This window comes from Colobus angolensis, unplaced genomic scaffold, assembly GCF_000951035.1.
Source record: "Colobus angolensis palliatus isolate OR3802 unplaced genomic scaffold, Cang.pa_1.0 Scaffold231, whole genome shotgun sequence".
Lineage (NCBI taxonomy): Eukaryota > Metazoa > Chordata > Mammalia > Primates > Cercopithecidae > Colobus > Colobus angolensis.
Genome location: NW_012115500.1, coordinates 2,082,830 through 2,106,430, shown reverse-complemented (window position 1 = coordinate 2,106,430; position 23,601 = coordinate 2,082,830). Strand labels below are relative to the sequence as shown.

Genomic DNA, 23,601 nt, shown 5'->3' with positions numbered 1-23,601 from the left:
CATTGAATTTGCAGATTGCTTTTGGCAGTATGGTTATTTTCCCAATATTGATTATACCCATCCATGAGTGTGGGATGTGTTTCCATTTGTTTGTGTTGTCTATGATTGCTTTCAGCAGCGTTTTGTAGTTTTCCTTGTATGGGTCTTTCGACTCCTTGTTTAGGCATATTCCTAACTATTTTATGTTTTTTTGCAGCTATTGTAAAAGGAATTGAGTTCTTGATTTAATTTTCTGCTTGGTTGCTGTTGATGTATAGAAGAACTGCTGATTTGTGTACATTAATCTTGTGTCTGGAAACTTTGCTGAATTCTTTGATCAGTTCTAGGAGCTTCCTGGAGGAGTCTTTAGGTTTTTCAAAGTAAATGACCATATCGTCAGCAAATTGTGACAGTTTGACTTCCTCTTTACCTATTTGAATGCCCTTTATTTCTTTCTCTTTTCTAATTGCTCTGGCTAGGACTTCTAGTACTATGTTGAAGAGAAGTGGTGAGAGTGGACATCCTTGTCTTGTTCCAGCTGTCAGAGGAATGCTTACAACTGTTACCCATTCAATATATGTTGGCTGTGGGTTTTTCATGGAAAGCTTTTATTATATTAAGGTATGTCCTTTGTATGCTGATTTTGCTGAGAGTTTCAATCACAAAGTGATGCTGGATTTTCTCTAATGTTTTTTCTACACCAATTGAGATGATCATATGATTTTTGTTTTTAATTCTGTTTATGTGGTGCATTGAATTTATTGACTTGTGTGTGTTAAACCATACCTTCATCCCTGGTATGAAACGCTCTTGATCATGGTGGATTGTCTTTTTGATATGTTGTTGGATTTGGTTAGCTAGTATTTTGTTAAGGATTTTAACATCTATATTCATCAAGGATATTGGGCTGTAGTTTTCGTTTTTGGTTATGTCCTTTCCTGGTTTTGGTATTCAGGTAATACTGGCTTCATAAAATGAATTGGGGAGAATACCATATTTCTCTATCTTGTGGAATACTGTCAAAAGTATTGGCACCAATTCTTCTTGGAATGTCTGCTAGAATTCTTCTGTGAATCCATCTGGTCCTGGACTTTTTTTTGTTAGTAATTTTTATATTACCAGTCTTGCTGCTTGTTACTGGTCTACTCAGGGTATCCAATTCTTCCTGATTTAAACTAGGAGGGATGTATTTTTTCAGGAATTTATCCATCTCTTCTAGGTTTTTAGTTTATATGGGTAAAGGTGTTCATAATAGCCTTGAGTGATCTTTTTTATTTCAGCGGTGTCAATTGTAATGTCTCCTATTTCATTTCTTAGTGAAGTTATTTGTATTTTCTGTCTTCTCTTCTTGGTTAATCTTGCTAATGGTCTATCAATTTTATTTATCTTTTCAAAGTACCAGCTTTTTGTTTCTTTTATCTTTTGTATTTTTTTTGTTGTTGTTTCAATTTTATTTAGTTCTGCTCTGATTTTGGTTATTTCTTTCTTCTGCGGGGTTTGGTTTTGTTTGTTCTTGTTTCTCTAGTTCTGTGAGGTGTGACCTTAGAAGTCAGTTTTTGCTTTTTTAGTGTTTTTGATGTAGGCATTTAGGGCTATGAACTTTCCTCTTAGCACCACCTTTGCTGTATCCCAGAGGTTTTGGTAGGTTGGTTATTATTGTCATTCAGTTCAAATACTTTTTAAATGTCCTTCTTGATTTTGTTTTTGACCCAGTGCTCATTTGGGAGCAGGTTCTTTAATTTCCATGTATTTGCATGGTTTTGAAGATTCCTTTTGGAGTTGATTTCCAGTTTTATTCCACTGTGATCTGAGAGAGTGCTTGATATAATTTCAATTTTCTTAAATGTATTGGGGCTCATTTTATGGCCTACCATATGATCTATCTTGGTGAAAGTTTCACCTGTTATTGAGTAGAGTGTGTATTCTGTGGTTGTTGGTTGAAATGTTCTGTATATATCTGTTAAGTCCAGTTGTTCCAATGTATAGTTTAAATACATTGTTTCTTTGTTGACTTTCTGTCTTGATGACCAGTGTAGTGCTGTCAATGGAGTATTATAGTCCCCCACTATTTTTGTGTTGCTGTCTATCTAATTTCTTAGGTATGTTAGTAATTGTTTTATAACTTTGGGAGCTCCAGTGTTAGATGCATATATATTTAGGATTGCAATATTTTCCTGTTGGACAAGACCTTTTACCATTATATAATCTCCTTCTTTGTCTCTTTTTACTGCTGTTGGCTTAAGGGTTGTCTTGTCTGATATAAGAATAGCTACCTCTGCTCGCTTTTGGTGTCCATTTGCATGAAATGCCTTTTCCTTAAAGTTTATGTGAGTCCTTTAGTCTTAGGTGAGTCTCCTGAAGGCAGCAGATAGTTGGTTGGTGATTTCTTTACCCATTCTGTGGTTCTGTATCTTTTAAGTGGAGCATTTAGGCCATTTACATTCAATGTTAATATTGAACTGTGAGGCACCATTGCATTCACTGTGCTCTTTGTTGCCTATGTACTTTGTTTTTTTTGTTTTTGTTTTTGCTTTTTAACTTCTATTTTATCTTATAGGGCCTATGTGATTTATGCTTTAAAGAGGTTCTGTTTTGATGTGTTCCCAGGATTTGTTTCAAGATTTAGAGCTCCTTTTAGCAGTTCTTGTAGTGGTGGCTTGGTATTGACAAATTCTCTCAGTATTTGTTTGTCTGAAAAAGACTGTATCTTTCCTTCATATATGATGCTTAGTTTCACTGGATACAAAATTCTTGCTGATGACTGTTTTGTGTGAGGAGGCTGAAGATAGGGCCCCAATCCCTTCTGGCTTGTAGGGTTTCTGCTCAGAAATCTGTTGTTAATCTGATAGGTTTTTCTTCAGCGGTTACCTTGTGCTTATGTCTCACGGCTCTTAATCTTGTTTCCTTCATCTTAACTTCTGATAACTTGACGACAATGTGCCTAGGTGATGATCTTTTTGCTATGAATTTCCCAGTTCTTTGTGCTTCTTGTATTTGGATGTCTAGGTCTCTAGCAAGGCTGGGGTAGTTTTCCTTGATTATTCCCCCAAATATGTTTTACAAGATTTCAGAATTCTCTTATTCCTCAGGAAAACTGATTATTCTTCGGTTTGGTCGTTTTACATAATCCCAGACTTCTTGGAGGCTTTGTTCATATTTTCTTATTCCCTGTTCTTTGTCTTTGTTGGATTGGGTTAATTCAAAGACCTTGTTTTAGAGCTCTGAATTTCTTTATTTAATCGTTCAATTCTGTTGCTGAGATGTTCCAGAGCATTTCACATTTCTAAAAGTGTGTCCAAAGTTTCCTGAATTGTTGAATTTTTTTTAAGTGATCTATTTCCTTGAATATTTCTCCCTTCACTTCCTGTATCGTTTTTTGAATTTTCTTGCATTGGGCTTTGCCTTCCTCTAGTTCCTCCCTGATTAGCTTAATAACTAACCTCCTGAATTCTTTTTCAGGTAAATCAGAGATTTCTTCTTGGTTTGGATCCTTTGCTGGTGAACTAGTATGATTTTTGGGGGGTGTTGAGAAGCCTTGTTTTGTCATATTACCAGGGTTGGTTTTCTGGTTCCTTCTCATTTGGGTAGGCTCTGTCAGAGTGAAGGTCTAGAGCTGAAGGCTGTTGTTCAGATTCTTTTGTCCCATGTGGTGTTCTCTTGATGTAGTACTCTCCCCCTTTTCCTATGGATGTGGCTTCTTGTGAGCCGAACTACAGTGTTTGTTGTCTGTCTTCTGGGTTTAGCCACCCAGCGCGTCTACCCGGCTCTGGGCTGATACTGGGGTCGTCTGCGCAGAATCCTGTTATGCGAACCATCTATGAGTCTCTCAGCCATGAATACCAGTGCCTGTTAGGTGGAGGTGGCAGGGGAGTGCAATGGACTTTGTGAGCGTTCTTAGCTTTTGTGGTTTAATGCTCTATTTTTGTGCTGGTTGGCCTCCTGCTGGGAGGTGGTGGTTTCCACAGAGCATCAGCTGCAGTTGTATGGAGAGGGACCAGTAGTGGGTGGGGCCCTAGAACTCCCAAGATAATATGCCCTTTATCTTCTGCTACCTGGGTGGGTAGGGAAGAACCATCAAGTGGGGGCAGGGCTAGGCATGTCTGGGCTCAGACTCTCCTTGAGTGGGCTTGCTGCAGCTGCTGTGGGGGATGGAGGTGAGATTCCTAGGTCACTGGAGTTGTGTATGTAGGAGTATTATGGCTGCCTCTGCTGAGTCATGCAGGTTGACAGGCAAATTGGGAAAAGTCAGCAGTCACAGGCCTGACCCAGTTCCCAGGCTAACCAAAGGGCTGGTCTCACTTCCACCGTGTCCCCTGCCAACAGCCCAAATCTGTTTCCAGGTGGAGGGTGAGATGGGCTTGAAAACTTGCCTCAGGCTACCCATCTCCCAGCTGCAAAAGAAAAGGGCTTGATTCTCCCTCCACCTGTGGAGTCTGCACACCAGATTTGCAGCCTCCCCTGAGTTCTGGCCAGGAGGCTTCTCACTCCATTCAAATTGTCACGAAGTTTAGCTAGAGATTTTCTTCTCCCTGTGGTTTTACCCCCTGCTCCTCTAGCCACCCTCCTGATGAATCCATGTGGTGCCAGGGAGGAATGGTCTGCTAGGGGACCCAGGGAACTCCCAGGGTCTTTCTGCTGCTTCCTCTACCCCTGCATTTTGCTCAACTCTCTAAATTGACTCAGCTCCAGATAAAGTCGGAAACTTCTCCCACAAATAGCCCATCAGTTTCTACAGTGGGGGTGTATGTTTGGGAGAGGAGGGTCTCCCTTTCCCCCTTCCACATATGGGGCACTCTTGGTATTTGAGGCGTCTCCCAGGTCCTGCAGAAGCAGTCTGCTTCCTTCAGATGGTCTGTGGGTCCTCTTGGGATTGCTGGTTTGTTCTTGCAGTTGATCTGGAGCTAACATTCACAACGGCCTTTTTTTTTTTTTGAAACTGATCTCACTCTGGCCCAGACTAGAGTGCGGTGGCCACAATCTTGGGTCACTGCCTGTAGTATGGTATCTTGAAGAAGTTTGAATTTAAACAGATAAGACCTAGAGTCCTTTACAACATTTACTTCATGAATGATATAGTATCACTGAGTTCTCAACTGTATCTGCAAGACATGAGCTACGACTGTACCTCAGTTCCTTTCTGGCATTTATAATAACACATGCTATCCACAGTTCATGCCAGGCCCCACAGGCCCTTTTAGACTCAGTCTGAGGTTACATCCCCAGGAGTAGCTTTCCAGTCCACTCAGCTGTGAGGAGTTGCATGTCTCTCTTGATTCCCACATGCTTCACATCCACTGTTTCTCAAAGTTCTTATTGTAATTATGAACTTTCTTACTTACTGCTCTCACACCTAGTATTACTGGAAGGAGGTTTTTAAAACTCCAAACACTAGCAAAGGGTTTTGGCATAAGACTAGATAAGCATTTGTTGATTTATGTGAATAAATCATATGACTAAAGTCTCGGGTAGTCTCTGGAAAGTGCTCTAGAATTGCTACTTGTTAGTTGTTTGTTGTTAATAGTTAATAATGAGAAGAGCAGACTTCTGACAATAATTCAGCTATGACTAAAGAAAAGTCAAGGCAAAAAAATGGATTCAGAGCCTGAAAGACCAGCTTAGTTATGCCACACCACTCAAGTGAAGTCCTTAATTTAAAAAGCTTTTCTCTTATAGCAACCTAATTACAATGTGAAAGGAGGTACTCTTCCCATGTTTCTATAAAGTTGCATGTCTTCCAGAGTCCCAAATAAAATTCCAAGGAAATTTTTGGAAAAAAAGAAAGAAGAATATTTGTTCTGAATTATTTTTTCCCTAAGTCTTCTCCCTTTCAATTTGATCACAAAATCCAACGAGACACTTGACACCACCTAGCAACAGCCAAAGATTTTCTTAAACCTTCACTCAGAATTGTATAACTTCTCTGCTTAAACCTCTCAGTGGCTTCCTATGTTACTCACAGGGAAATGGAAAATTCATACCCGTAACAAGATTCTAGGAGATCTGCCCTACATCTTGGCTGAAGCACTCAGCACTCCCCTGCTGAGTCCTCAACTCTGGCCTCACTGGGCCTGGCTCTTCTTTGAATTTATCTAGCCTGCTCTGATTTCAGGGTCTCTGCAGATATTTTTCCTCTGCTGAAAAGTCTTCTGGCTAATAGCCCAAAGCTCTTCCACTTGTTTTCAATAATCTTTCCAATTGCCCATTTAGAAAGGTTTACCCCGATCCACCTTTAAAAAAACCAACCCACCTCCTATGCTCTCAGGTTTTAATTCTCAAAACAAAGTTTTCTTTTTTTTCCTAATCTTTATCATCACTTGTCCAAAATATATATATATATATAATATGTATATGTATATAGCATATACATATATATTCGTTTTAAGCCTCTAAAATGGACTTTTCTCTTGCTTTAAACAATTTTAAGCCATATCAAAACCAGGCAACACACCATAGATATTTGCAACTCTTTTTAGGTTACCTATTCCCAGAAAAATTAGAAAATAAATGCAAAATGATGCATATTTCACTTAGTAAATAAGGAGTAAACAGGTGAAAGGGGACTCAAACATATTCTACTCATTTCTCTGACTTTTATGGTTGAAGACAGAAGATACAGCATTCGTCTATAGTTGCATAAGGTAATGACTACTAATTATAGCAAAATTGAGACTTGAATCCACCTCATTACAGTACAGTACCCTTCATAACATGTTTCTGTCTTGCTTATGGGTATTTTTTCCCTCTAATTTCTCAGTACAAAATATTCTAGACATACCCTCCCTGGATATAGAAAAATAAGAATAAAGTTGTATTTACTCAAAGAGATCAGTAAATGTCACACCTAAAAAATTACCTAAAAAGATTATATGTGGTCAGATTTTTATTATTTGTAAAATCTAGTAGAACTTGTCATTATTATCATTATTTTTCTGCATCTACTCTGTTCCAGGCATTTTAGCCCAGTTATCTGCATTTCTCACAAGTAAGCAAGGTAGATTTTATTAGCTCCACTTTTCAAATGAGGAAAATATGCCATAGCACATTTTCCAAGGTCACACAACTAGGAAGAGTCATGGACAGAATTCAAACCATTGTCATCAATGCCAGCACCTGTGCTTTCTGTCGTGCTCCACACCCCTCTGTAGATAACAATGGGACAACTCTAATAATCACTCGTGTAATTGAACTTATCTTAAGCTTATGTAAAAGTTTCCATGGTCATATTGTGAGCTGGGTTCCAGGCCAGTCTCTACCACTCTAAGAAAACAGGGTGACAGTGATGAGATATGTTGGAATGCGTTGTTCTTAAAGAAACAAGTTCTTATTTACTTAACTGGAACCAGGAATACATCAATTCTGGCCAGAGTGTTAGAATAAAAGCGCGCATCTGACACGCAGAATTAGGATAATCTCTACATTAGAAGGGCAAAGAGGGGAGGAACAAGATATAAGACAAAAATAAAACATTCTGCATTTGTTTACTCATGAAACCAGCATCTTAGAAAGTTTTACAATTGTAATTAAGTATTGTGTTATTATCTGGCTTTGAGATGGCATAAAAACATTTAAAAGCTAAAGAAAAGCCCATTGTGAGGGCTTAGAAAGTAAGAAGTAAGTCGTCTAATTTTTCTTTCATCTGATGTTAATTTATGCAGAAGCTAATAACATATTTGTGACTCAGAGCTTCTCACTGTAGGGAAGATTTCTCTCCCAACTACACTCTCCTGTAATCCCTGCCAGAATACAGCCATCGTTCAGGGCTTATTGTACTTTTGTCAGGGAAAGGTAGTATTCTGATACTTTCACATCCTGTAGATATATTTGATTTTTAACCTTCTGAACATCAATGGGCTTAAATGCTCTAATTCTTCTCTAGCTGTTACAAACAAAACGGCAAACCAATAAGAAAGAGATGGAAGAGGAAACTTATTATGTGTGTTCAAAGTCAGATAAACAGAAAGGGAAGAGTACTGTTGGCTGTTGAGGAAGAAAAAGTCAGGGGCAGGGAAGTTTTCATAAAAGAAACATGGGTTATTTTTATATCCAAGTAGGATATAATTAAATTGTTATGTTTTTATAAATGAAAACTTTAATTCCATTACTGCCAAATCACCTAGAGAACAGAGACTATAGTGCTTGAAGAAATGTAGAATCTTCAGAAGTTGACATTTTAAATGAAATTCACCATGAATAAAGTAAGTCTCATAATGACAGCTTAAAGGTCTAATTCATAAAAATGTTATTAAAGGACATTATTTGTATCTGCTTTTTGTGGACTTCTGCTCTTATTCATGACTCTCACAGTGTATGACTGTAATCACAAGCAGAGCATTAATTCAATTTGGACTAAGACAAGAATATTATATCACCACAATAAAATCCCAGCTATATTAATTTTAAGGGTAGAAATCGTTGCACAAGAGCAACAAATAGAAAAAGAAATGAATGCCTTCCATATTCTGGGTTCAAATATCTACTTTATTTGTGAAGTTCAGTGTAAGACTGACTAATTGGCACAAGCTTTTTAACGAAATATTTATTCATCAACCTTATGGAATTTGGAGACTTGGACGGCAAGTTCTGATCTTATGGTGATTATGGCATTGGTGTTTAGCATGAACTTAGAAATGTTTACAAGTCATTTGTATTTTAATTAACCCCTTTTCTGATACATGACATCAGAGGTGATGCTTAGCAAATGCCTATTCAATTGTCTGGCCTATACATTTATTTAGAGAAGATGTAAAATTCACTGCTACATAAAATTTCTCCCCGAGAAGCTGAAAGTAGTGATACTTGAAAGTATCTTTATTCAGAATTTTAAATATGATCTGCATGTTTAATATGCATAAATCTTTAGGAAAAGGAAAAGTGGAAATCAACTGGTTTATTTCTATCTGTGGAACTATCAAAATTTGACTTCTTGACTTTCTACTTCTGATTGGATGAGCTGTAATGGTATGCTGTAGACATGTTTAGACAAAATGTGAATACATTTTTCCCTGTGACATTAGATTATCTCTAGAAATCGTGAAAGTGGTTCTTTATAAATTATATGTCTAACATTGAAAGAAAGTGTTATCTTTGATGTTGTAGGTAAAAAAGCTCTATACCTAAGAGAATGAGTTAATTCCTATATTTAATAAGATGCAGTCATTAGTAGACACAACTTAAGGATTCATTCTAGAAATACATATTGAATTTCTTTAGCATAATAATGATCTTATAATAGTTCTGGGTAATGGAAGTCTTTAAATGTACCTGTACCTGAGATGAGAGACAACTGACAAAGAGAAAGGCATTTCAAATATACAATAAATAGCACTAATTGAAGATAAAAATCAGTACATTTACAACATTAGCCATAGCTATTATTGCCTCAAATCTAAAACCACTGAACATTCAATTTAAACAACTATGTATTAGTACAGAACTTTGTTATTTGAAATGGCTATGCTTACCAGAAAAGTGTCCAGGGATGTCCACCTGCTACGTCGCTATGCCTGGGCAGCACATGAATTCTCTGTCTTTGCCCCCTCAGATGAAGACTGTCTCAGATTTATGAAACAGGGTTCTTCCATGAAGTTTAGAAGTACTACAAACAGTTTGATGTGGCATCCAGACTTACTGCAAAGTCTGGGTGCAAAGATTGAATAACCTTGTTGATACAACCACTCAGAAAGAACAGTGGAAGTTATGTCTTCAACACACTGCCAAACGCTTGTCATCAGGCTTAAATGCCTGTTGACAAGAGCCAAATACAAAAAACAGCTACATCAAAATAGATATCTTTTTAATGGCCTAATATATTATTTCTAATGAAATTGAATGTATTAAACGAAAACAAAAATTAATTATTTTAGTTTATCTGTAGTATCTTTTCCAAGAAATATATTTTAATTTTATATATCAATACTTTTAAGCACTAGATAAACAATTGTCTGGTTCAGAAAGTTCAAACTATCTTGTTCATTATTTGTAAACAGTATTAGCAGTCTACAATGTTAAGCATTTTCTGTGAGCCAGGCACTTTACAGAGTGTTTTGTAAACATTAACTTTGAGGGAGGTACTATTATTTGATAAATGAGGAAAACAAGGCTTAGTGGGATTAAACTACTTGCTCAGTAACAAAGCTAGCTGGAAGCAGAACTGACTTAACAAAAATCCTTCATTTCAACCTTGGTTTTGCTTTCATACTAAATTTCCCTAAAGCAAATATTTTAAATTTCTTCTCTAGAAAAAGAAGAGGAAAAGAAGAAGGCTGAGAAGAAAGTTACTCCTGAAACAAAAAAGAAAGGTAGGAAATTTAAAAACCGTGTACCACATGAATCAATTAGTGTCCATGCATAATACTACTGGTAAATCTATTATTTTCTAGGAAAGAAATTCCCTTAATAAATACAATGTCATTGTTATTAATGAACACTCTTAACATGTCTAAATATTCTAAATAAAAGTAAAATTGTCAATTTTTAAAAAAAGAATTCAAGCCTAAACACTTTTTGAAAATTACTACTGTGATTATTTTTTCTTTCTTAAGAGCAGTTGCTTAATTCTCTCTAATTCACTACTTTACTTAACTATATATGTGAATATGACAGTTACTATTTAAATAATTCAGTTTAATTTTAAAAGTCCACCAAAAGATCAAGTCATTTTATGTAGAGGGCAGAAAATATTTGAATACTTGATTGGTTTGTTTTACACACACACACACACACACACACACACACACATATATATATATATTTTTTTTTTTTAAATTGGTTTTTTCCAAATAATTCATCTGATGTCCTAAGTGAACTTCAGAGATTTCAGAACTTTTGACATGGTTCTGGTGCAGAGAACATTCGATATATTCTTTTTAATATATGTTAGGAAAGCTGTTAAATAATACCATAATTAATAATGCTATTTAATGTTTTTACTGTTATTAAATAATTTTTGCCTTTGGCAAAAAACAAAAAAATTCCGTTTCCTGAAGAGAAATTATACCTAAGCCACTGGTGTGTTATGAAAGTGCTACCTTATTCATATTTGACATGACTTATGGCTGATTTAGGATTCCTCTATACAAGATAAATTAGATGCCTCCCTTGCAGTCATGCATGGCCTATAATATATGCAAGTTAAACAGGTAAAGGCTTATACTTTTCTTATTTTACCAGCAGAAAAAGATGTCAAAAAGAAAAGTGAGAAGGAAACTGCCGTTGATGTGGAAAAAAAAGGTATTGCACTTTCTTTGTTTCCTTAGATGGATTATGTTCAGGATATTTACTTCATGAAAGACTCCTCATGCAACATACACAAAGTGTATACAGTTACTTATATCTACCCAAAAAGTGAAGGTCAAAGCAAAACTTGCATTAGAGAAAGTTAGACAGGCAAAGAAGACTTTATTCAAGGCTAGTGCAATAGGAGAGAGACTGGAACTGAGCCTGAACTCAATTCCACTAAAACAAACAAACAAAACAAAACAAAACAAAATCGCAGGAGTGTTTGTAATGGTTGGTATGAGGAATCACAGAATCACATCTGTTTTTGCATATTGGCCTTTCTCCCTCAAAACCTAAAGTTTCACTTTTATATCTCCATGACAGAAAGCAGTTTCACAACGTGGAGCAAGGAGTCCAAGGAAGTTAGGCTCCTACTCTTCCATAGAAACTGAGAGATGGGGCACTATCTTTCTTGGTGATTACATTTCAGAGGGATGGCTCTCAGTTCCTTGAGAAAGGCTTTATGGGTTGTGAAACGGGAAGGTGACTTGTAAATGTCCCAGCTACTCAAGTGGCCAAGACAGGAACATTACTTGAGACCAGGAGGTTGAGGCTGTAGTGAGCACCCTAATTGCATTACTGCACTCCAGCCTGGATGACAGAGGGAGACCCTGTCTCCTCATCCCCTTACCAAAAAAATAAAAAAAAAAAAGATTTATATCTCAACAGAGCCAAGAAAGAGTTTACAATGACAAGTTTTCCAGTTTTCTGAAGTAAATGCTGTAAGAAAAGAGAGATCAGGAGCCACTGAAAGTCAGAAAGAAACCTATTAAAGTTTAATCAAGGTGAGGGCCACATTGGTCAAGATACAATGAACTTGAGAAGAGATACATAGTAATAACAATACCACATTGCAAAGATAAGAAGCTGAGAGAGAATAATGCACTCTATTAAGAAATAAGGTTATTCAACTATTTGACAGTTTCAATTTTTGCTTTAAATTTTGTTCTATTTCTATTCTTGTTCAAACATGGATATTGGCTTCTATTCAGGTTAGGCTTAAGTTTACATAGAAAAGACAATGATCTCAAGTATTATGGTTTGGTGATAAGCATTCTCACCTCAAAGATTTCCTCCACCGATCTCAGTGATGCTTAAAATTCTACCACTAGAACCATTCCATTCCTTTGACTTATGAAGGAATTGTCCTCTATTAAAATGCAAATCTTCTAAGGCTTGTGTATAGGGGATAAAAACCTAATTCCTCTCAGCTATTAAGAACTTAAAGTAAATGAGATTTCCAGATCTTTCCTGTGTAATAGTAAGCTGAAAATTGTACCCTAGAAAATGAGGTGGTAGGTAAGCTTAAACGAAGAAGATTGAAAACTTTAGGGTGGGGAACCGTGTGGGGAGGGCAGGCTGGGTTAGATGGTATTTTAGTGAAAATCTTTCCCTTTCTAGGTAGTAACAGTGTATGTGGAAAATATGATGGTGGTGAGAACCCTAAAAAGAAGACAATAGGATGTCAACTATATAAAGATTACGATTAGCAAGCAGCCAATAGAAATGCCTAAAAATATCTGATATCATGCTATAACTGGGGTAGAAAAAAATGTAAAATGTTAAGAATTGTATGATTAAACAGCTCATGAAATGAGCAGGAAGTATCAGCCAGACATTCTGTGTGTGCAAGAGTTGATTGCCCATTCCTTTGCATCCAAGTTTCCATTATTAAGGATGTATTATTGTAGTCTGTTGTTATATAACATATTCACTCATTTTCTTTTAAAGCTTTCTTATTTTCTGATGAAATATATATTCTATCATAAGAAGGGAAAAACAGTTCCGACTCTGTGAAGATACTGAGAAACTGCTTGCTTAGAGCAGTGGATCTGTGAAAATTACATGATTGAGGGTTAAAGATAAACCAAGATACTTCTTCCTTGCTATCGATTTTACTAAAAGAGTTGCAGAAGAAAATTTTGAGGTGTAATTTTCAAGCATTCTTCATATGCATGCAAATGCAAAATCTGAAAACATGTTTTTGGCAAAACTCAATGATTGTGTGTGTGTGTGTGTGTGTGTGTGCACGCGCGCGCTCATGCGTGTGTGTATGTGTGTGTGTATTTGGCTTGGTTTTAGCTTTTTGAGGGAAATGATGAAACATTTTGATGTGCAGTGGTTCATGGGAAAATCTGATACTCCCCTGCCACTGGGAGACCTGTGTTACTAGCCCAGCAGTCATGTCAAAGTTAGGTTGTGAGCCACTGGCAGGAGAACTGATTATGCCAGTATCACTTCCTACAAGGACAGTGCTCAGCCACCGAAGCAGAGACCAAACTAGGGTAATGGCTCAGCACATCTGGGCAGGACTACTCAGTTAGTGTTGCAAAACAAGTTTGTTCTACTTGGAAACAGTTTTCTGTTTGTATGCTTAACATTTTCACTTTTGATTACACAAAATTCCATTGGTTTTTCCAAATCAGTTCAACTTCCTGATAAAAAATATGCACAGTTTGTTTACAATCCCTTAACCCCCAAATACTCAAAATAGTGTGCGTGTGTGTGTGTGTGTGTGTGTGTGTGAGAAAGAGAGAGAGACAGAGAGATTGAGTTTCAGTTAGTGCTAGTTTTTAACTCGTTTCTTTTCAGGGTTTAATAATTCTTTACATTTTCATGTGACAGCAATCTGGTTTACAAACAGCAAGTTTTAAGCCTATTATGAAAGTAGTAAAATTTTATAGAGATAATGAGAGAAATTGAGAATAACCTGAAATCTTGAAGAGCTGGGGAAAATATTTCATTTCTTCCTAAAATAGAGGAAAATGGCAGAGCATATGATCTCACTACTGTGGCCCCAAATAGTAACAAATTTATAAGGCATAAGATATGCCTACATGCTTATTTAATATTTGAGTGTTATTCTGATATTTTATTATATTTATGTTAATGTTAATATTATTTATATTATAAAATATATGCATTTAGTTACATGCTATTTTATTTTATTCCCCTGAAATTTTATTGTTACGCTGACACAACAAACCTAAGGCTTAAACTCTACACAGTGATAAAAGGGCTTCTACTGTATGACACTGGTAAATCACACTTTGGCAGTGATCTCTGGGGAAGATGTGGATGGGTGGGCTTTATATGATACAAAATTGCCAGCCCATTAATTAATAAGGGTTGAAACTGAGCAATTAGCACATTGGGGTTAATTATAACACTCTTTTATTTAGTGTACATTTGAAATCATCCATGGTAAAAATAAAAAAATAAATACCTGCCACTTAAATACATGATGTAAAATTAAAAAAAAAAATCATCTCGATATTTTTGCAAAGTCATAAGGTACATTTTCACTTAAAGAAATACAATGAAAACAAATCAATGAAAGAAATAAAGACTTTAAAAACATCTCTCTAGGTTTGTATAGGACTTCAGTGCTAGAAACACTAAACACTGTAGTTAGTTCTACTAGAAGACATTTCATACTGGGGACTGAGTACCTCCAATGTTTTTGAAAGACTAAAAGAATTGAAATCAAATAGTCAAAATTTGGATGATGAAGCATCAGGGCAGATCAATAGGTTAGGAGACTGCTTTGTTCACTAGCACTGTCTCCTCACACCCACGAAGACTGGATCCTGGAAATGTGGAGGCAGGCCTCAGCAAATTACTAACATCTTCACTTGCCAAATCATTCATCTGCTCTGCCAAACCATTTCTGCTTTCAGTCTGGTGGAACTTGATATGTCTCCAGAACTCTGGCTGCAAGTGAGTCTGTAAGATGCATTCCAATTCTCCCAAGTGGAAGTGGGGGTGAAATGGAAGTTGAAAGAAGCTATCAACAGTATCTATAAAAACGATCCTTTCAGAAATGTCCAAGATGATACAATTCATACAGCAAGAGATGGCAAGAGACGGTTTTTGAAGGCCTACACTTTATAGTGATGAAACCTATCTTGGAGTTCCCCCAAAAGATGAAAAGGATGATACAACTAAGCAACATGATCAAATTTGGCAATTCCAAGTGTTCACAAGTCACACTTACCTGAAGTTTATGTTACTCTTCACCTTCACTGTAGATAAAAGAAGCGTGGATGTTCTTTCTCTGTTCCACCACAAGGTGATATTTTTGAAGAAATAACGTTTCACCTACTTGATTAGATTATAATATTTCAACAATTAACAAGTTGACTTGTCTCATAACAAAATAATTATAACCTGGGCAAAACATATAGACACATAAGAGAAACAGGCCAAAGCTAAGACGACCCATTGCTGTTGGGTTGGCCTTTTCATAGTTACAATTGTAAACTTTTTGGAGTTAAATTTGTCATTATCTTATATGTTTATAAACTTATTAACTGTGAAAATAATTTTGACAAAATAACTGTCGATAATGCTATAAAATCATATTTAATTATCACACTTTACAATAGGATTTTTTTTCAGGAACTACATGTATAGAACTATAAATTACAAGAAGGATATTAAAAGCCACATAGCTTTTCTGAAATAAGCTACTAGAAAAGAATTAATTTGTTCATTCATTCATGCATGCATCTTGAAGGAAACATTTTAAAAATACCTACTATATGCCAAGTTTGTACTAGGTGCTGAATACACAGAAGTGGATAAACAGACAAGATCTGCCCCAATGGAGCTTACAGTTTGACAAGTGAGGCACACAATGAATAAAGACAAAATGTCCATAAGTGGAACTCTGAGTAAGGGCCGTGGAGAAAATAAATTTAAGGCAATGACTGAAAATAATGTGTTGGGGTGGGAAGCTATTTGAATAGATAAGGTTATTAGAGCAGGCATCTCTGAGAGACAACATTTAAATTGAGATCTGATGTATTGAAAAGACTCAGCCATTGATTCCTGTATCATTGTGTGATGTATATATATATATATATACACACCATGTGTCAGGGAAAGAGAGAGTGGTTTGTACTAGGAGTCAGAATATGAAGGAACATGTATGGGTGTTTGGATTTTATTGAAAGTGTAATGGAAGAAATTGAAGTTTTAAATATAGCAATCTTTATAGATTATAGTTAGTGCTCTTGGAATAGACAAGATTAAAAAGAGACGTTGTGTCAAAAGAAAAAGGGAATAGAATCCAGGATCAAGACCTGGAGAAGTGCAACATGTAGAAATTCAGTAGTGGAAAATAAAGCAAGAGAGGCTGAAAGGAATTGCCAGAGAAATGAAAAGTTAAGAGGTTGGTATTACAGATGTTTCAGAAATAGATGTTACAAAAAGCAAAAAGTTATCAACTTTGTGAATGTCACTTACAGTTTGTTTTACGAGGGCAGAAGACACAAGGGCAGTCAGTGGGGTGAAAGGATAAAGCCAGGATGGAATGGGAAGTGCAAAAATGGAGACTGAGGTGGAGATTTTGCGGGGAAGGGGGAAGGATTATGGCTGTATGAGGAGTAAAGTCTTTTGTGTTTTGTCTAGGTTTGCTTTAATAGTTCAATCTAGTGCCCGATGTACATAAACAGAGTATAGGAGATTGATGCTCAGAGGGACAGAATATATAAGCAGAAATTGAAAAGATAATTGAGAAATCATAGTTTGATGAGTATGTGGTGAAAAATATTCTTTTATTTTTGGAGATAATACCACGGGTGCTCTGATATTTAAAAAGTTGATGTTTTCAAATCATGACTAGGATTCTATGCAGATTGCCTTAAAAGAGAGGCATGCATTTGTAAGATATACAATATATGATTAGATGGCTCTGGTGATAAAACTAAAACTCCCATAATAAATACATTCGGAGATAAAAGCCTCAATTTTAGAAAAAGATGTATCCAAAATGTCTTTTGTGCTCACTGAGGAAAGTTTGTGAAATGTATTTTACAAAAGCTCTTTAAGGATCATTCATTTACAATATGCCATTAGAGCTTTACACTGAAACATCTTTGTGGTGATGAATTGATCAGGTAAGATTCATCTAGTATAGAACTCATAAAGAATTGTGCTGTTTTGAGGGATACATTCATATCTATTTCCATAGAATATTTTCAATTACTGTGTGGGGCAAATAATATTAAATTCTGCACAAACTAAAACCTTTGGCTATCTGCTTTCTCTCTACAAAATCTGCTTTTGTCGTTGAGAAATTGCAAGGAGTCCTTTACAGAAGCTTATTGCTTTGAATATATCATTAAATGTTATTGTCTACCAGGCATTAGAATATCATCTATTTTACTTTTGAATCTTTTGTAACAAGTTGTTCTAGCTCAAAATAATATATATGGCAGACTACAGATCACTTAAATTTCTACATTTACATGTAACTAAAAGAAACCTATTTGAAATATTTATGTGTACATTTATAATTGTACAAAATAATATATAGTATCTTTCATATGTATTCATGTTAAGTTTTAGTTTAAAAGAACATCCTTCCATTTTCTGGACTTGTGTATTGAGAAGATTATAGCTTTTTTTTTTTTTTCTGATCACCCACATCTTTCTCCTTATTTGAAAAGCACTTGGTTTTAGAAAGTTATCTTTTCTCTGGGGTTTTGCAAACATGTGCTTGGGCAAGATTTAACAAATGCATCCGATTGGTGTTGTTAGACACTGAAATCTAGATAATTTTTTTCAGGATATTTGATAGTAATCCAGTAGTTACTATCAAGTTATAAAATATAGATAATTCACACACTTTTGAGTGATATTGGGGCAGTTATATTATTTTATATTCCAGATAAAATTTTTAAAAGTTCATTCAGATAAATGAAAAATGGGAAATCTAGTACAAATTAAACCTGGTTTAATCAGTAATCCCCAGCCTTGACTTAGGGAGGCTTCACAATTATAAGGCAATAGTAGATTCCTTTCAAGTTAGCTTTTTGTTCTGCAACTGGTTAGGTTGCAAATCTGAGTTCCGATGATGGCAGCTTGACTGGCTATGTTTGAAGGGTTTTGAAGGAAACAGTATATTTTCAAGTGTTTTATAATCATGGAACTTATGTAAGACAATAGTTGTTTACAACTTTGAGAATAAGAGATTTTCCAACAGTGGAGAGTCTTCTGACTTGTTTTTAATATGATATATTTGACTACCTCTGATATTAGTTCTGGATTAGGCATATGGAAGCTAATCTGTTTTAGAGAAGGTAAAATGGAGTTACCACCATGACTTATTGTGGGAATATCTGAGATAACTTTTCACGTATTCACTTTTGGTTTGAACAATACAAAGGTGTGCTTGGGTTGAATGCAAAAATGAGGTAAGGGCATTTTAGTTTAAAAAGGGATTTAAAAATAAATATAAAAACTCAGAAAGAGAGAAGGTTCATATTAGAAATATTTAGGCCTGGAAAAAAAGGACTAGTATATATGTGACTATTTTTCATCTTTTTAATGTTTATTTTGGGGACTTGGGGTTACCCTCCCTGAGGACATAAACAAGATCACCCCTCAACTTGAGAGTTGTGTTATATTATATTATATTGTATTATATTATATTTATTTTTTTGAGACAGAGTCTTGCTCTATCACCAGGCTGGAATGCAGCGGCATGATCTCTGCACATTGCAACCTCTGCCTCCCGGGTTCAAGCAGTTCTCCTGCCTCGGCCTCCTGAGTAGCTGGGACTACAGGCACATGTCACCACGCTAGGCTAACTTTTTGTATTTTTAGTAGAGATGAGGTTTCACCATGTCAGCCAGGATGGTCTCGAGCTTCTGAACTCGTGATCCGCCTGCCTCAGTCTCCCAAAGTGCTGAGGTTACGGGCATGAGCCACTGCGCCCAGCCTATTTTATTATTGTTGTTGTTATTATTATTATTGTTATTATTATTATTATATTTTGAGACAGGGTCTCGTTCTGTCTCCCAGGCTTTAATGCAGTAGTGCAATATCGTCTCACTGCAGCCTCAACCTCCTGGACCCAAGTGATACTCCCACATGAGCCTCCTGTGTAGCTGGGACCACAGGCACGTGCCACCATGACTGGTTAATTTTGTTTATTTTTTAGAGGTGAGGTCTCACTGTGATTTAACAAATGCGCCCGAATGGTATTGCCAAACTCCAGGCTAGTGTCAAACTCCTGGACTAAAGTGATCTTCCTGCCTGCATTTCCCAAAGTGCTGGGGTTACAGGCATAAACCACTGCACTCAGCCTTGTGTTATCTTTTATTAAGTTCTTTCAACAGGGAGAATTGAAATATATATAAAGAAGAATCACACATATTTCTTCTCTGTATGCATTGATATATCAATATTTTTACCAGGTCTTGCACACATATATTATATAAATTATTTTAAATTCCAGTTTATATTTATTAATAGGATAAATTATTTCCTGAAAAAAAGTAAGAAATAAAATAATGTAATTACACAGTAGTGTCTCGCAAATGTCATAAATTAAATTTTCCTGGGAAAATGGCACAGAGTGGCACAGGAAGTGGAATGTTAGTTAAACCAAGTTATTTTTAATCTGTTAATCTCAATTTAAAAATATGGAGCGATTTTGATCAATTTGTTAGACAATAATGTGACAGTGTGGCCTGAGTTTTCCTTGTGATTTGAGATACGTATTTAATATTGCAGGTGTGAAATATCCAGGCGAATTTTGTTGTTATATATCCTAGAAGTCTACAGGATTTTCCTTTCAGTGCAAGTAAAGCTTTAAAAACATCAAAGTGATATCTCCCTCAACTGCAGCCTCTCTAGAGATCCCAAAAGTGTATTTTTGAAACAACAGCAAATTCTGCCAGTATAGATTCATTTTATCAGGAGCATTTTAAAGTAATCATAAGAACAGTTATTAAATCAGTTTTCTCATTTAATCATAAGAACTCTGTAAGGTAACCATTATAATCCACTTTTTGTAGAAAGAGAAATCCAGCATGGGGATAGGTAAATAACTTGCCCATCATCACCAGTAAGTAGAGTGAAGTCAGTATGAAAGTCACCAAATTAAGCTTCACTGTCTTGTGGGACCTGAAAGCACGTGGTCTTCTAATTCTAGGAAACAATGGTGGTAGACGGCTTTAGTGTCTTATTTTTTTCCTTCCTCTTTTTCTTTTTTTGCTAATTTCCTTGAGATGATATTGCAGACAGTGGTAAACATGGAGGAAAAAATGCAGAAGAGATCCTGTAGGTCTGACTCTTACTTCTCTTGTAGAAATTATGCTTTCCTTCATTCATTCACTCAACAAATATTTAATAATCCCATAATATATGCAAGGAAATCTGCTTAAAGTTGGACATAGATCAGTGTAATAGACATAGAACTTGTCTCCAAGGACTTCAGCAAACAGATAAGTAAAAATTATACCGTGAGCACTATAATAGGGTAAATGCAAAGGCTCACACAAAAATCAAGGCATAAGTATAGAAATTATTTCACTTTTATGGTAGGTGGGTGACTATTACAGATCTAGAACAGGGACACCACTGGCCTATATAATTAGGTATTTGACCAAGACACATATTATATTCATTTTTAATCCGGATAGAGACAAACACTTTTAACAGTGGTATACCACTGAAGATACTTGCTCTTGCAAGTGGCAGGTGATCTAAAAGAAGGAATTTATTAGTTTATCCAACTACTATTCTGTAGTAAACTGGCTTTGAGTTTAGCTTGATGCAGAGGTCACATGATATCATCAGGATATTTCTGTCTCTCTGTTTTTGGACTCTAGTCCCTTGGGATTGGCCCATGTAGCTGTGAATTGGCCATAGGTGCTGCCCTATATCGTCTCTTGTTCCTGTCCTGCTAGGGGCTTGGGAAAGCAGGGGAGCGGCGGGGGGAGGGACAGGAGTGGAATAGATCAGTGTCCTGAAAGGTCAAACAAAAACTTGAGTAGTATCAGTCTCCATAGGCCCATTCCTGAACTAACCTTTTTGGTGAGGGTGAAAAAATAATCTGATTGTTTTATCTTAGGCCATGGGTCCTATCCCTCCAGCAGAGAAATTACATAAACTTTGTCCAAAACATTTGAGCTGAAATTGGATTGGGTGATGATTCCCTAGATTAGGTTTAAAAAATGATGAAATGGAGTAACTACAACATTGAAAAAGAAATATAAGAATTCTCTTCAAGAAGTCATTTCTAGATGGTGAAAATATTGGTGATATGATTTCTTTATTTTTATTTAGAGAAGAACAAGGGAGAAATTTTAGTGTCATCTATGGAGGGAAAACTTAAGTATTTTAGAAAACCAACCCAACATAGAATAATGTAGTGTGATCAACAAAAGCAAATGAAATTGCAGGTTTCATTCATGAAAATATTATGTCTAGTAAAGATTGAAATCCTTTCCCTCTACTTTTCAGTTTTGGAATTATACTTGGATAATAGTCTTTAATTTTAATAAAGATATTTTGAAACAAACCAGATTATATTCAGGAGAGAGTAGTTCAGGAATGTAGATGTGTAATATGGAAATGAGGAAACAGAGAACATCAAAGCCATGTTTCTAACTTTGATCTACTCTCCTATTTAGGTGTAGACTTACTTTTTATTATCCCTAAGAATGAGGACTCCATGGTGGAAGTTAGAAGTAGACAATGTGGGATGTTCAAGATTATATGGGGAAACTTTTAAGTCAGTGAACGCTGCCATTTGAAGTTTTCAAACAGAGGAAGAGTGGGTATCTTTCTTGAATTTGTGGAGGTAATCCTGTAAGAAGAAGGATTACATTACTTTTGACAAGACTTACAAGATTCTATTTTTTCAAAATTAAACATCTGGCTAAATGAAACTGATGTCTAAATTATTTAAATTTTGAAGTTAAGTTATTATTATTATTGTTATCATTGTCTTAAATTTAGCCACTTGTCTAACTCTTCTAGAAGGTTAGTTATTAAAAAAAAAAAAAAAATGCTGTGGTCAAGAGTTTATTCCAGGAAGTGAGGCCATAGTAAATGTTCACTATATATAACCTGAATTTCCACCATCTCTCCTGACTACCTATTCCAGCAAAAAACATCACTGTGAATCTTATCATAGAATGTTTTATTGATGTCTGCATAAACCAAGGGCACTAAAAAATTAAAATTTATTACACATGTGGAATAATGATTAATTGTCCTCAGGGCAAAGAAATATCTTGAGAATCTCAGTAGAAAAACCCCAAAGACAATAAGCCTAAGGTAGGAGAGAAAGTTTAATAATTATTTATAACGCAAAAAATAGGGACAAATGATTCAGACAGACCAGAAAATAAGAATTGTGGTTATTTTTTGAAAGTTTGTTTGTTGTAAGTAGTTAAAGGAGGCTTGAGGAGCACGTGTAATAAATTGCCTCTGCAATTAAAACAGTATTTTTCAAAAAATAATTTATGGCAGTATAAACAATTAAGTAATTCTGTTAGTCACTTGCACATATCCTGTTAGCTACATTAATTTTGGAATATAAGGTCAAAAATGATGAAGTATCTTATGCTAACAGACAAAGTAGCTAATGATAAAAAACACTAGAAGGAAAGGCACATAAAATAACTGCCTTGAAAGATACCATGCTGGTGTAGAGGTGAGAATATGTTATACAAATCCGAGGAGAAAGGAGAAAATACACCATGGCTTGGACATGTGATGCAAGCCTATCAGTGGAATATGGTAAACCACTTGGACTGTCTTCCCTCTAAAAATATGTACAGACACCAACATTCCCAGGAATTTGTACTACTTACTATTGCTCCACTATGCCGCGCATGCAGCAGGGGCTCAGTGGACATTTGTGAAATCAATCCTAAGTTACCTTTTGAAAGAATGCCTGGTGATTCCATTATGTTTTAGAAATGGAATCCTAATAGTTCACCCTCTCTTTTCTGAGACTACTCTCTCTGAACTGTTCCTTTTTAAAAACTCTCCTTTACCTTTTCACCCTTCTTCTCAATCAGCCCAATTATTTGCTTCCTATTTTTCTCAGAAAATAAAAATTAGAAGAGATCTCCCACAAGTTCTGACCATCAGATCCCGTAATGTACTTCATCTGTCTCCTTACATTCTCTGCCTTCTTGGCGGAATACAATACAATACAATGGTTTCAATGTTCATACTTCTATGAAAAATCCTTCCACTGGTGCACAGTATGCCTTCCCCACCTGCTAACTAAGGAGCATCACTCCTGCAGTTCTCTCCTCTGCAAATTCATTTTGATTTCTATGGTCATTCTCAGTAGCATAAAATGTGTTATGTCATATGTGTGCATATGTATCTCTGTGTGTGTGTAGATAGCTAGATGATAGATAGATAGGTAGATAGATAGATAGATAGATAGATAGATAGATAGATAGATAGAGAGAGAGAGAGAGAACCCCTTTGAGAAAGAGAGAGAGACAGAGAGATTGAGTTTCAGTTAGTGCTAGTTTTTAACTCGTTTCTTTTCAGGGTTTAATAATTCTTTACATTTTCATG

General features: G+C 35.8%; 1 protein-coding gene and 1 long non-coding RNA gene across 3 annotated transcripts in view; one reads left to right on the top strand and one right to left on the bottom strand.

The window, feature by feature from the left end:
• Positions 1-9,611, bottom strand: part of LOC105513559 — a 28,617-nt gene extending 19,006 nt beyond the window's left edge. Inside the window, exon 1 of the long non-coding RNA XR_001002046.1 lies at positions 9,441-9,611. This is a non-coding gene — a long non-coding RNA (uncharacterized LOC105513559). The remainder of the gene's footprint in view (positions 1-9,440) is intronic.
• TRDN (triadin) overlaps positions 1-23,601 on the top strand; it is a 420,523-nt gene that overhangs the window by 174,577 nt on the left and 222,345 nt on the right. For both annotated transcript variants that reach the window (XM_011944454.1, XM_011944455.1), the window contains exons 11-12: positions 10,218-10,277; positions 11,149-11,208. In XM_011944454.1, the coding sequence (XP_011799844.1) occupies positions 10,218-10,277; positions 11,149-11,208 (120 nt within the window). The remainder of the gene's footprint in view (positions 1-10,217; positions 10,278-11,148; positions 11,209-23,601) is intronic.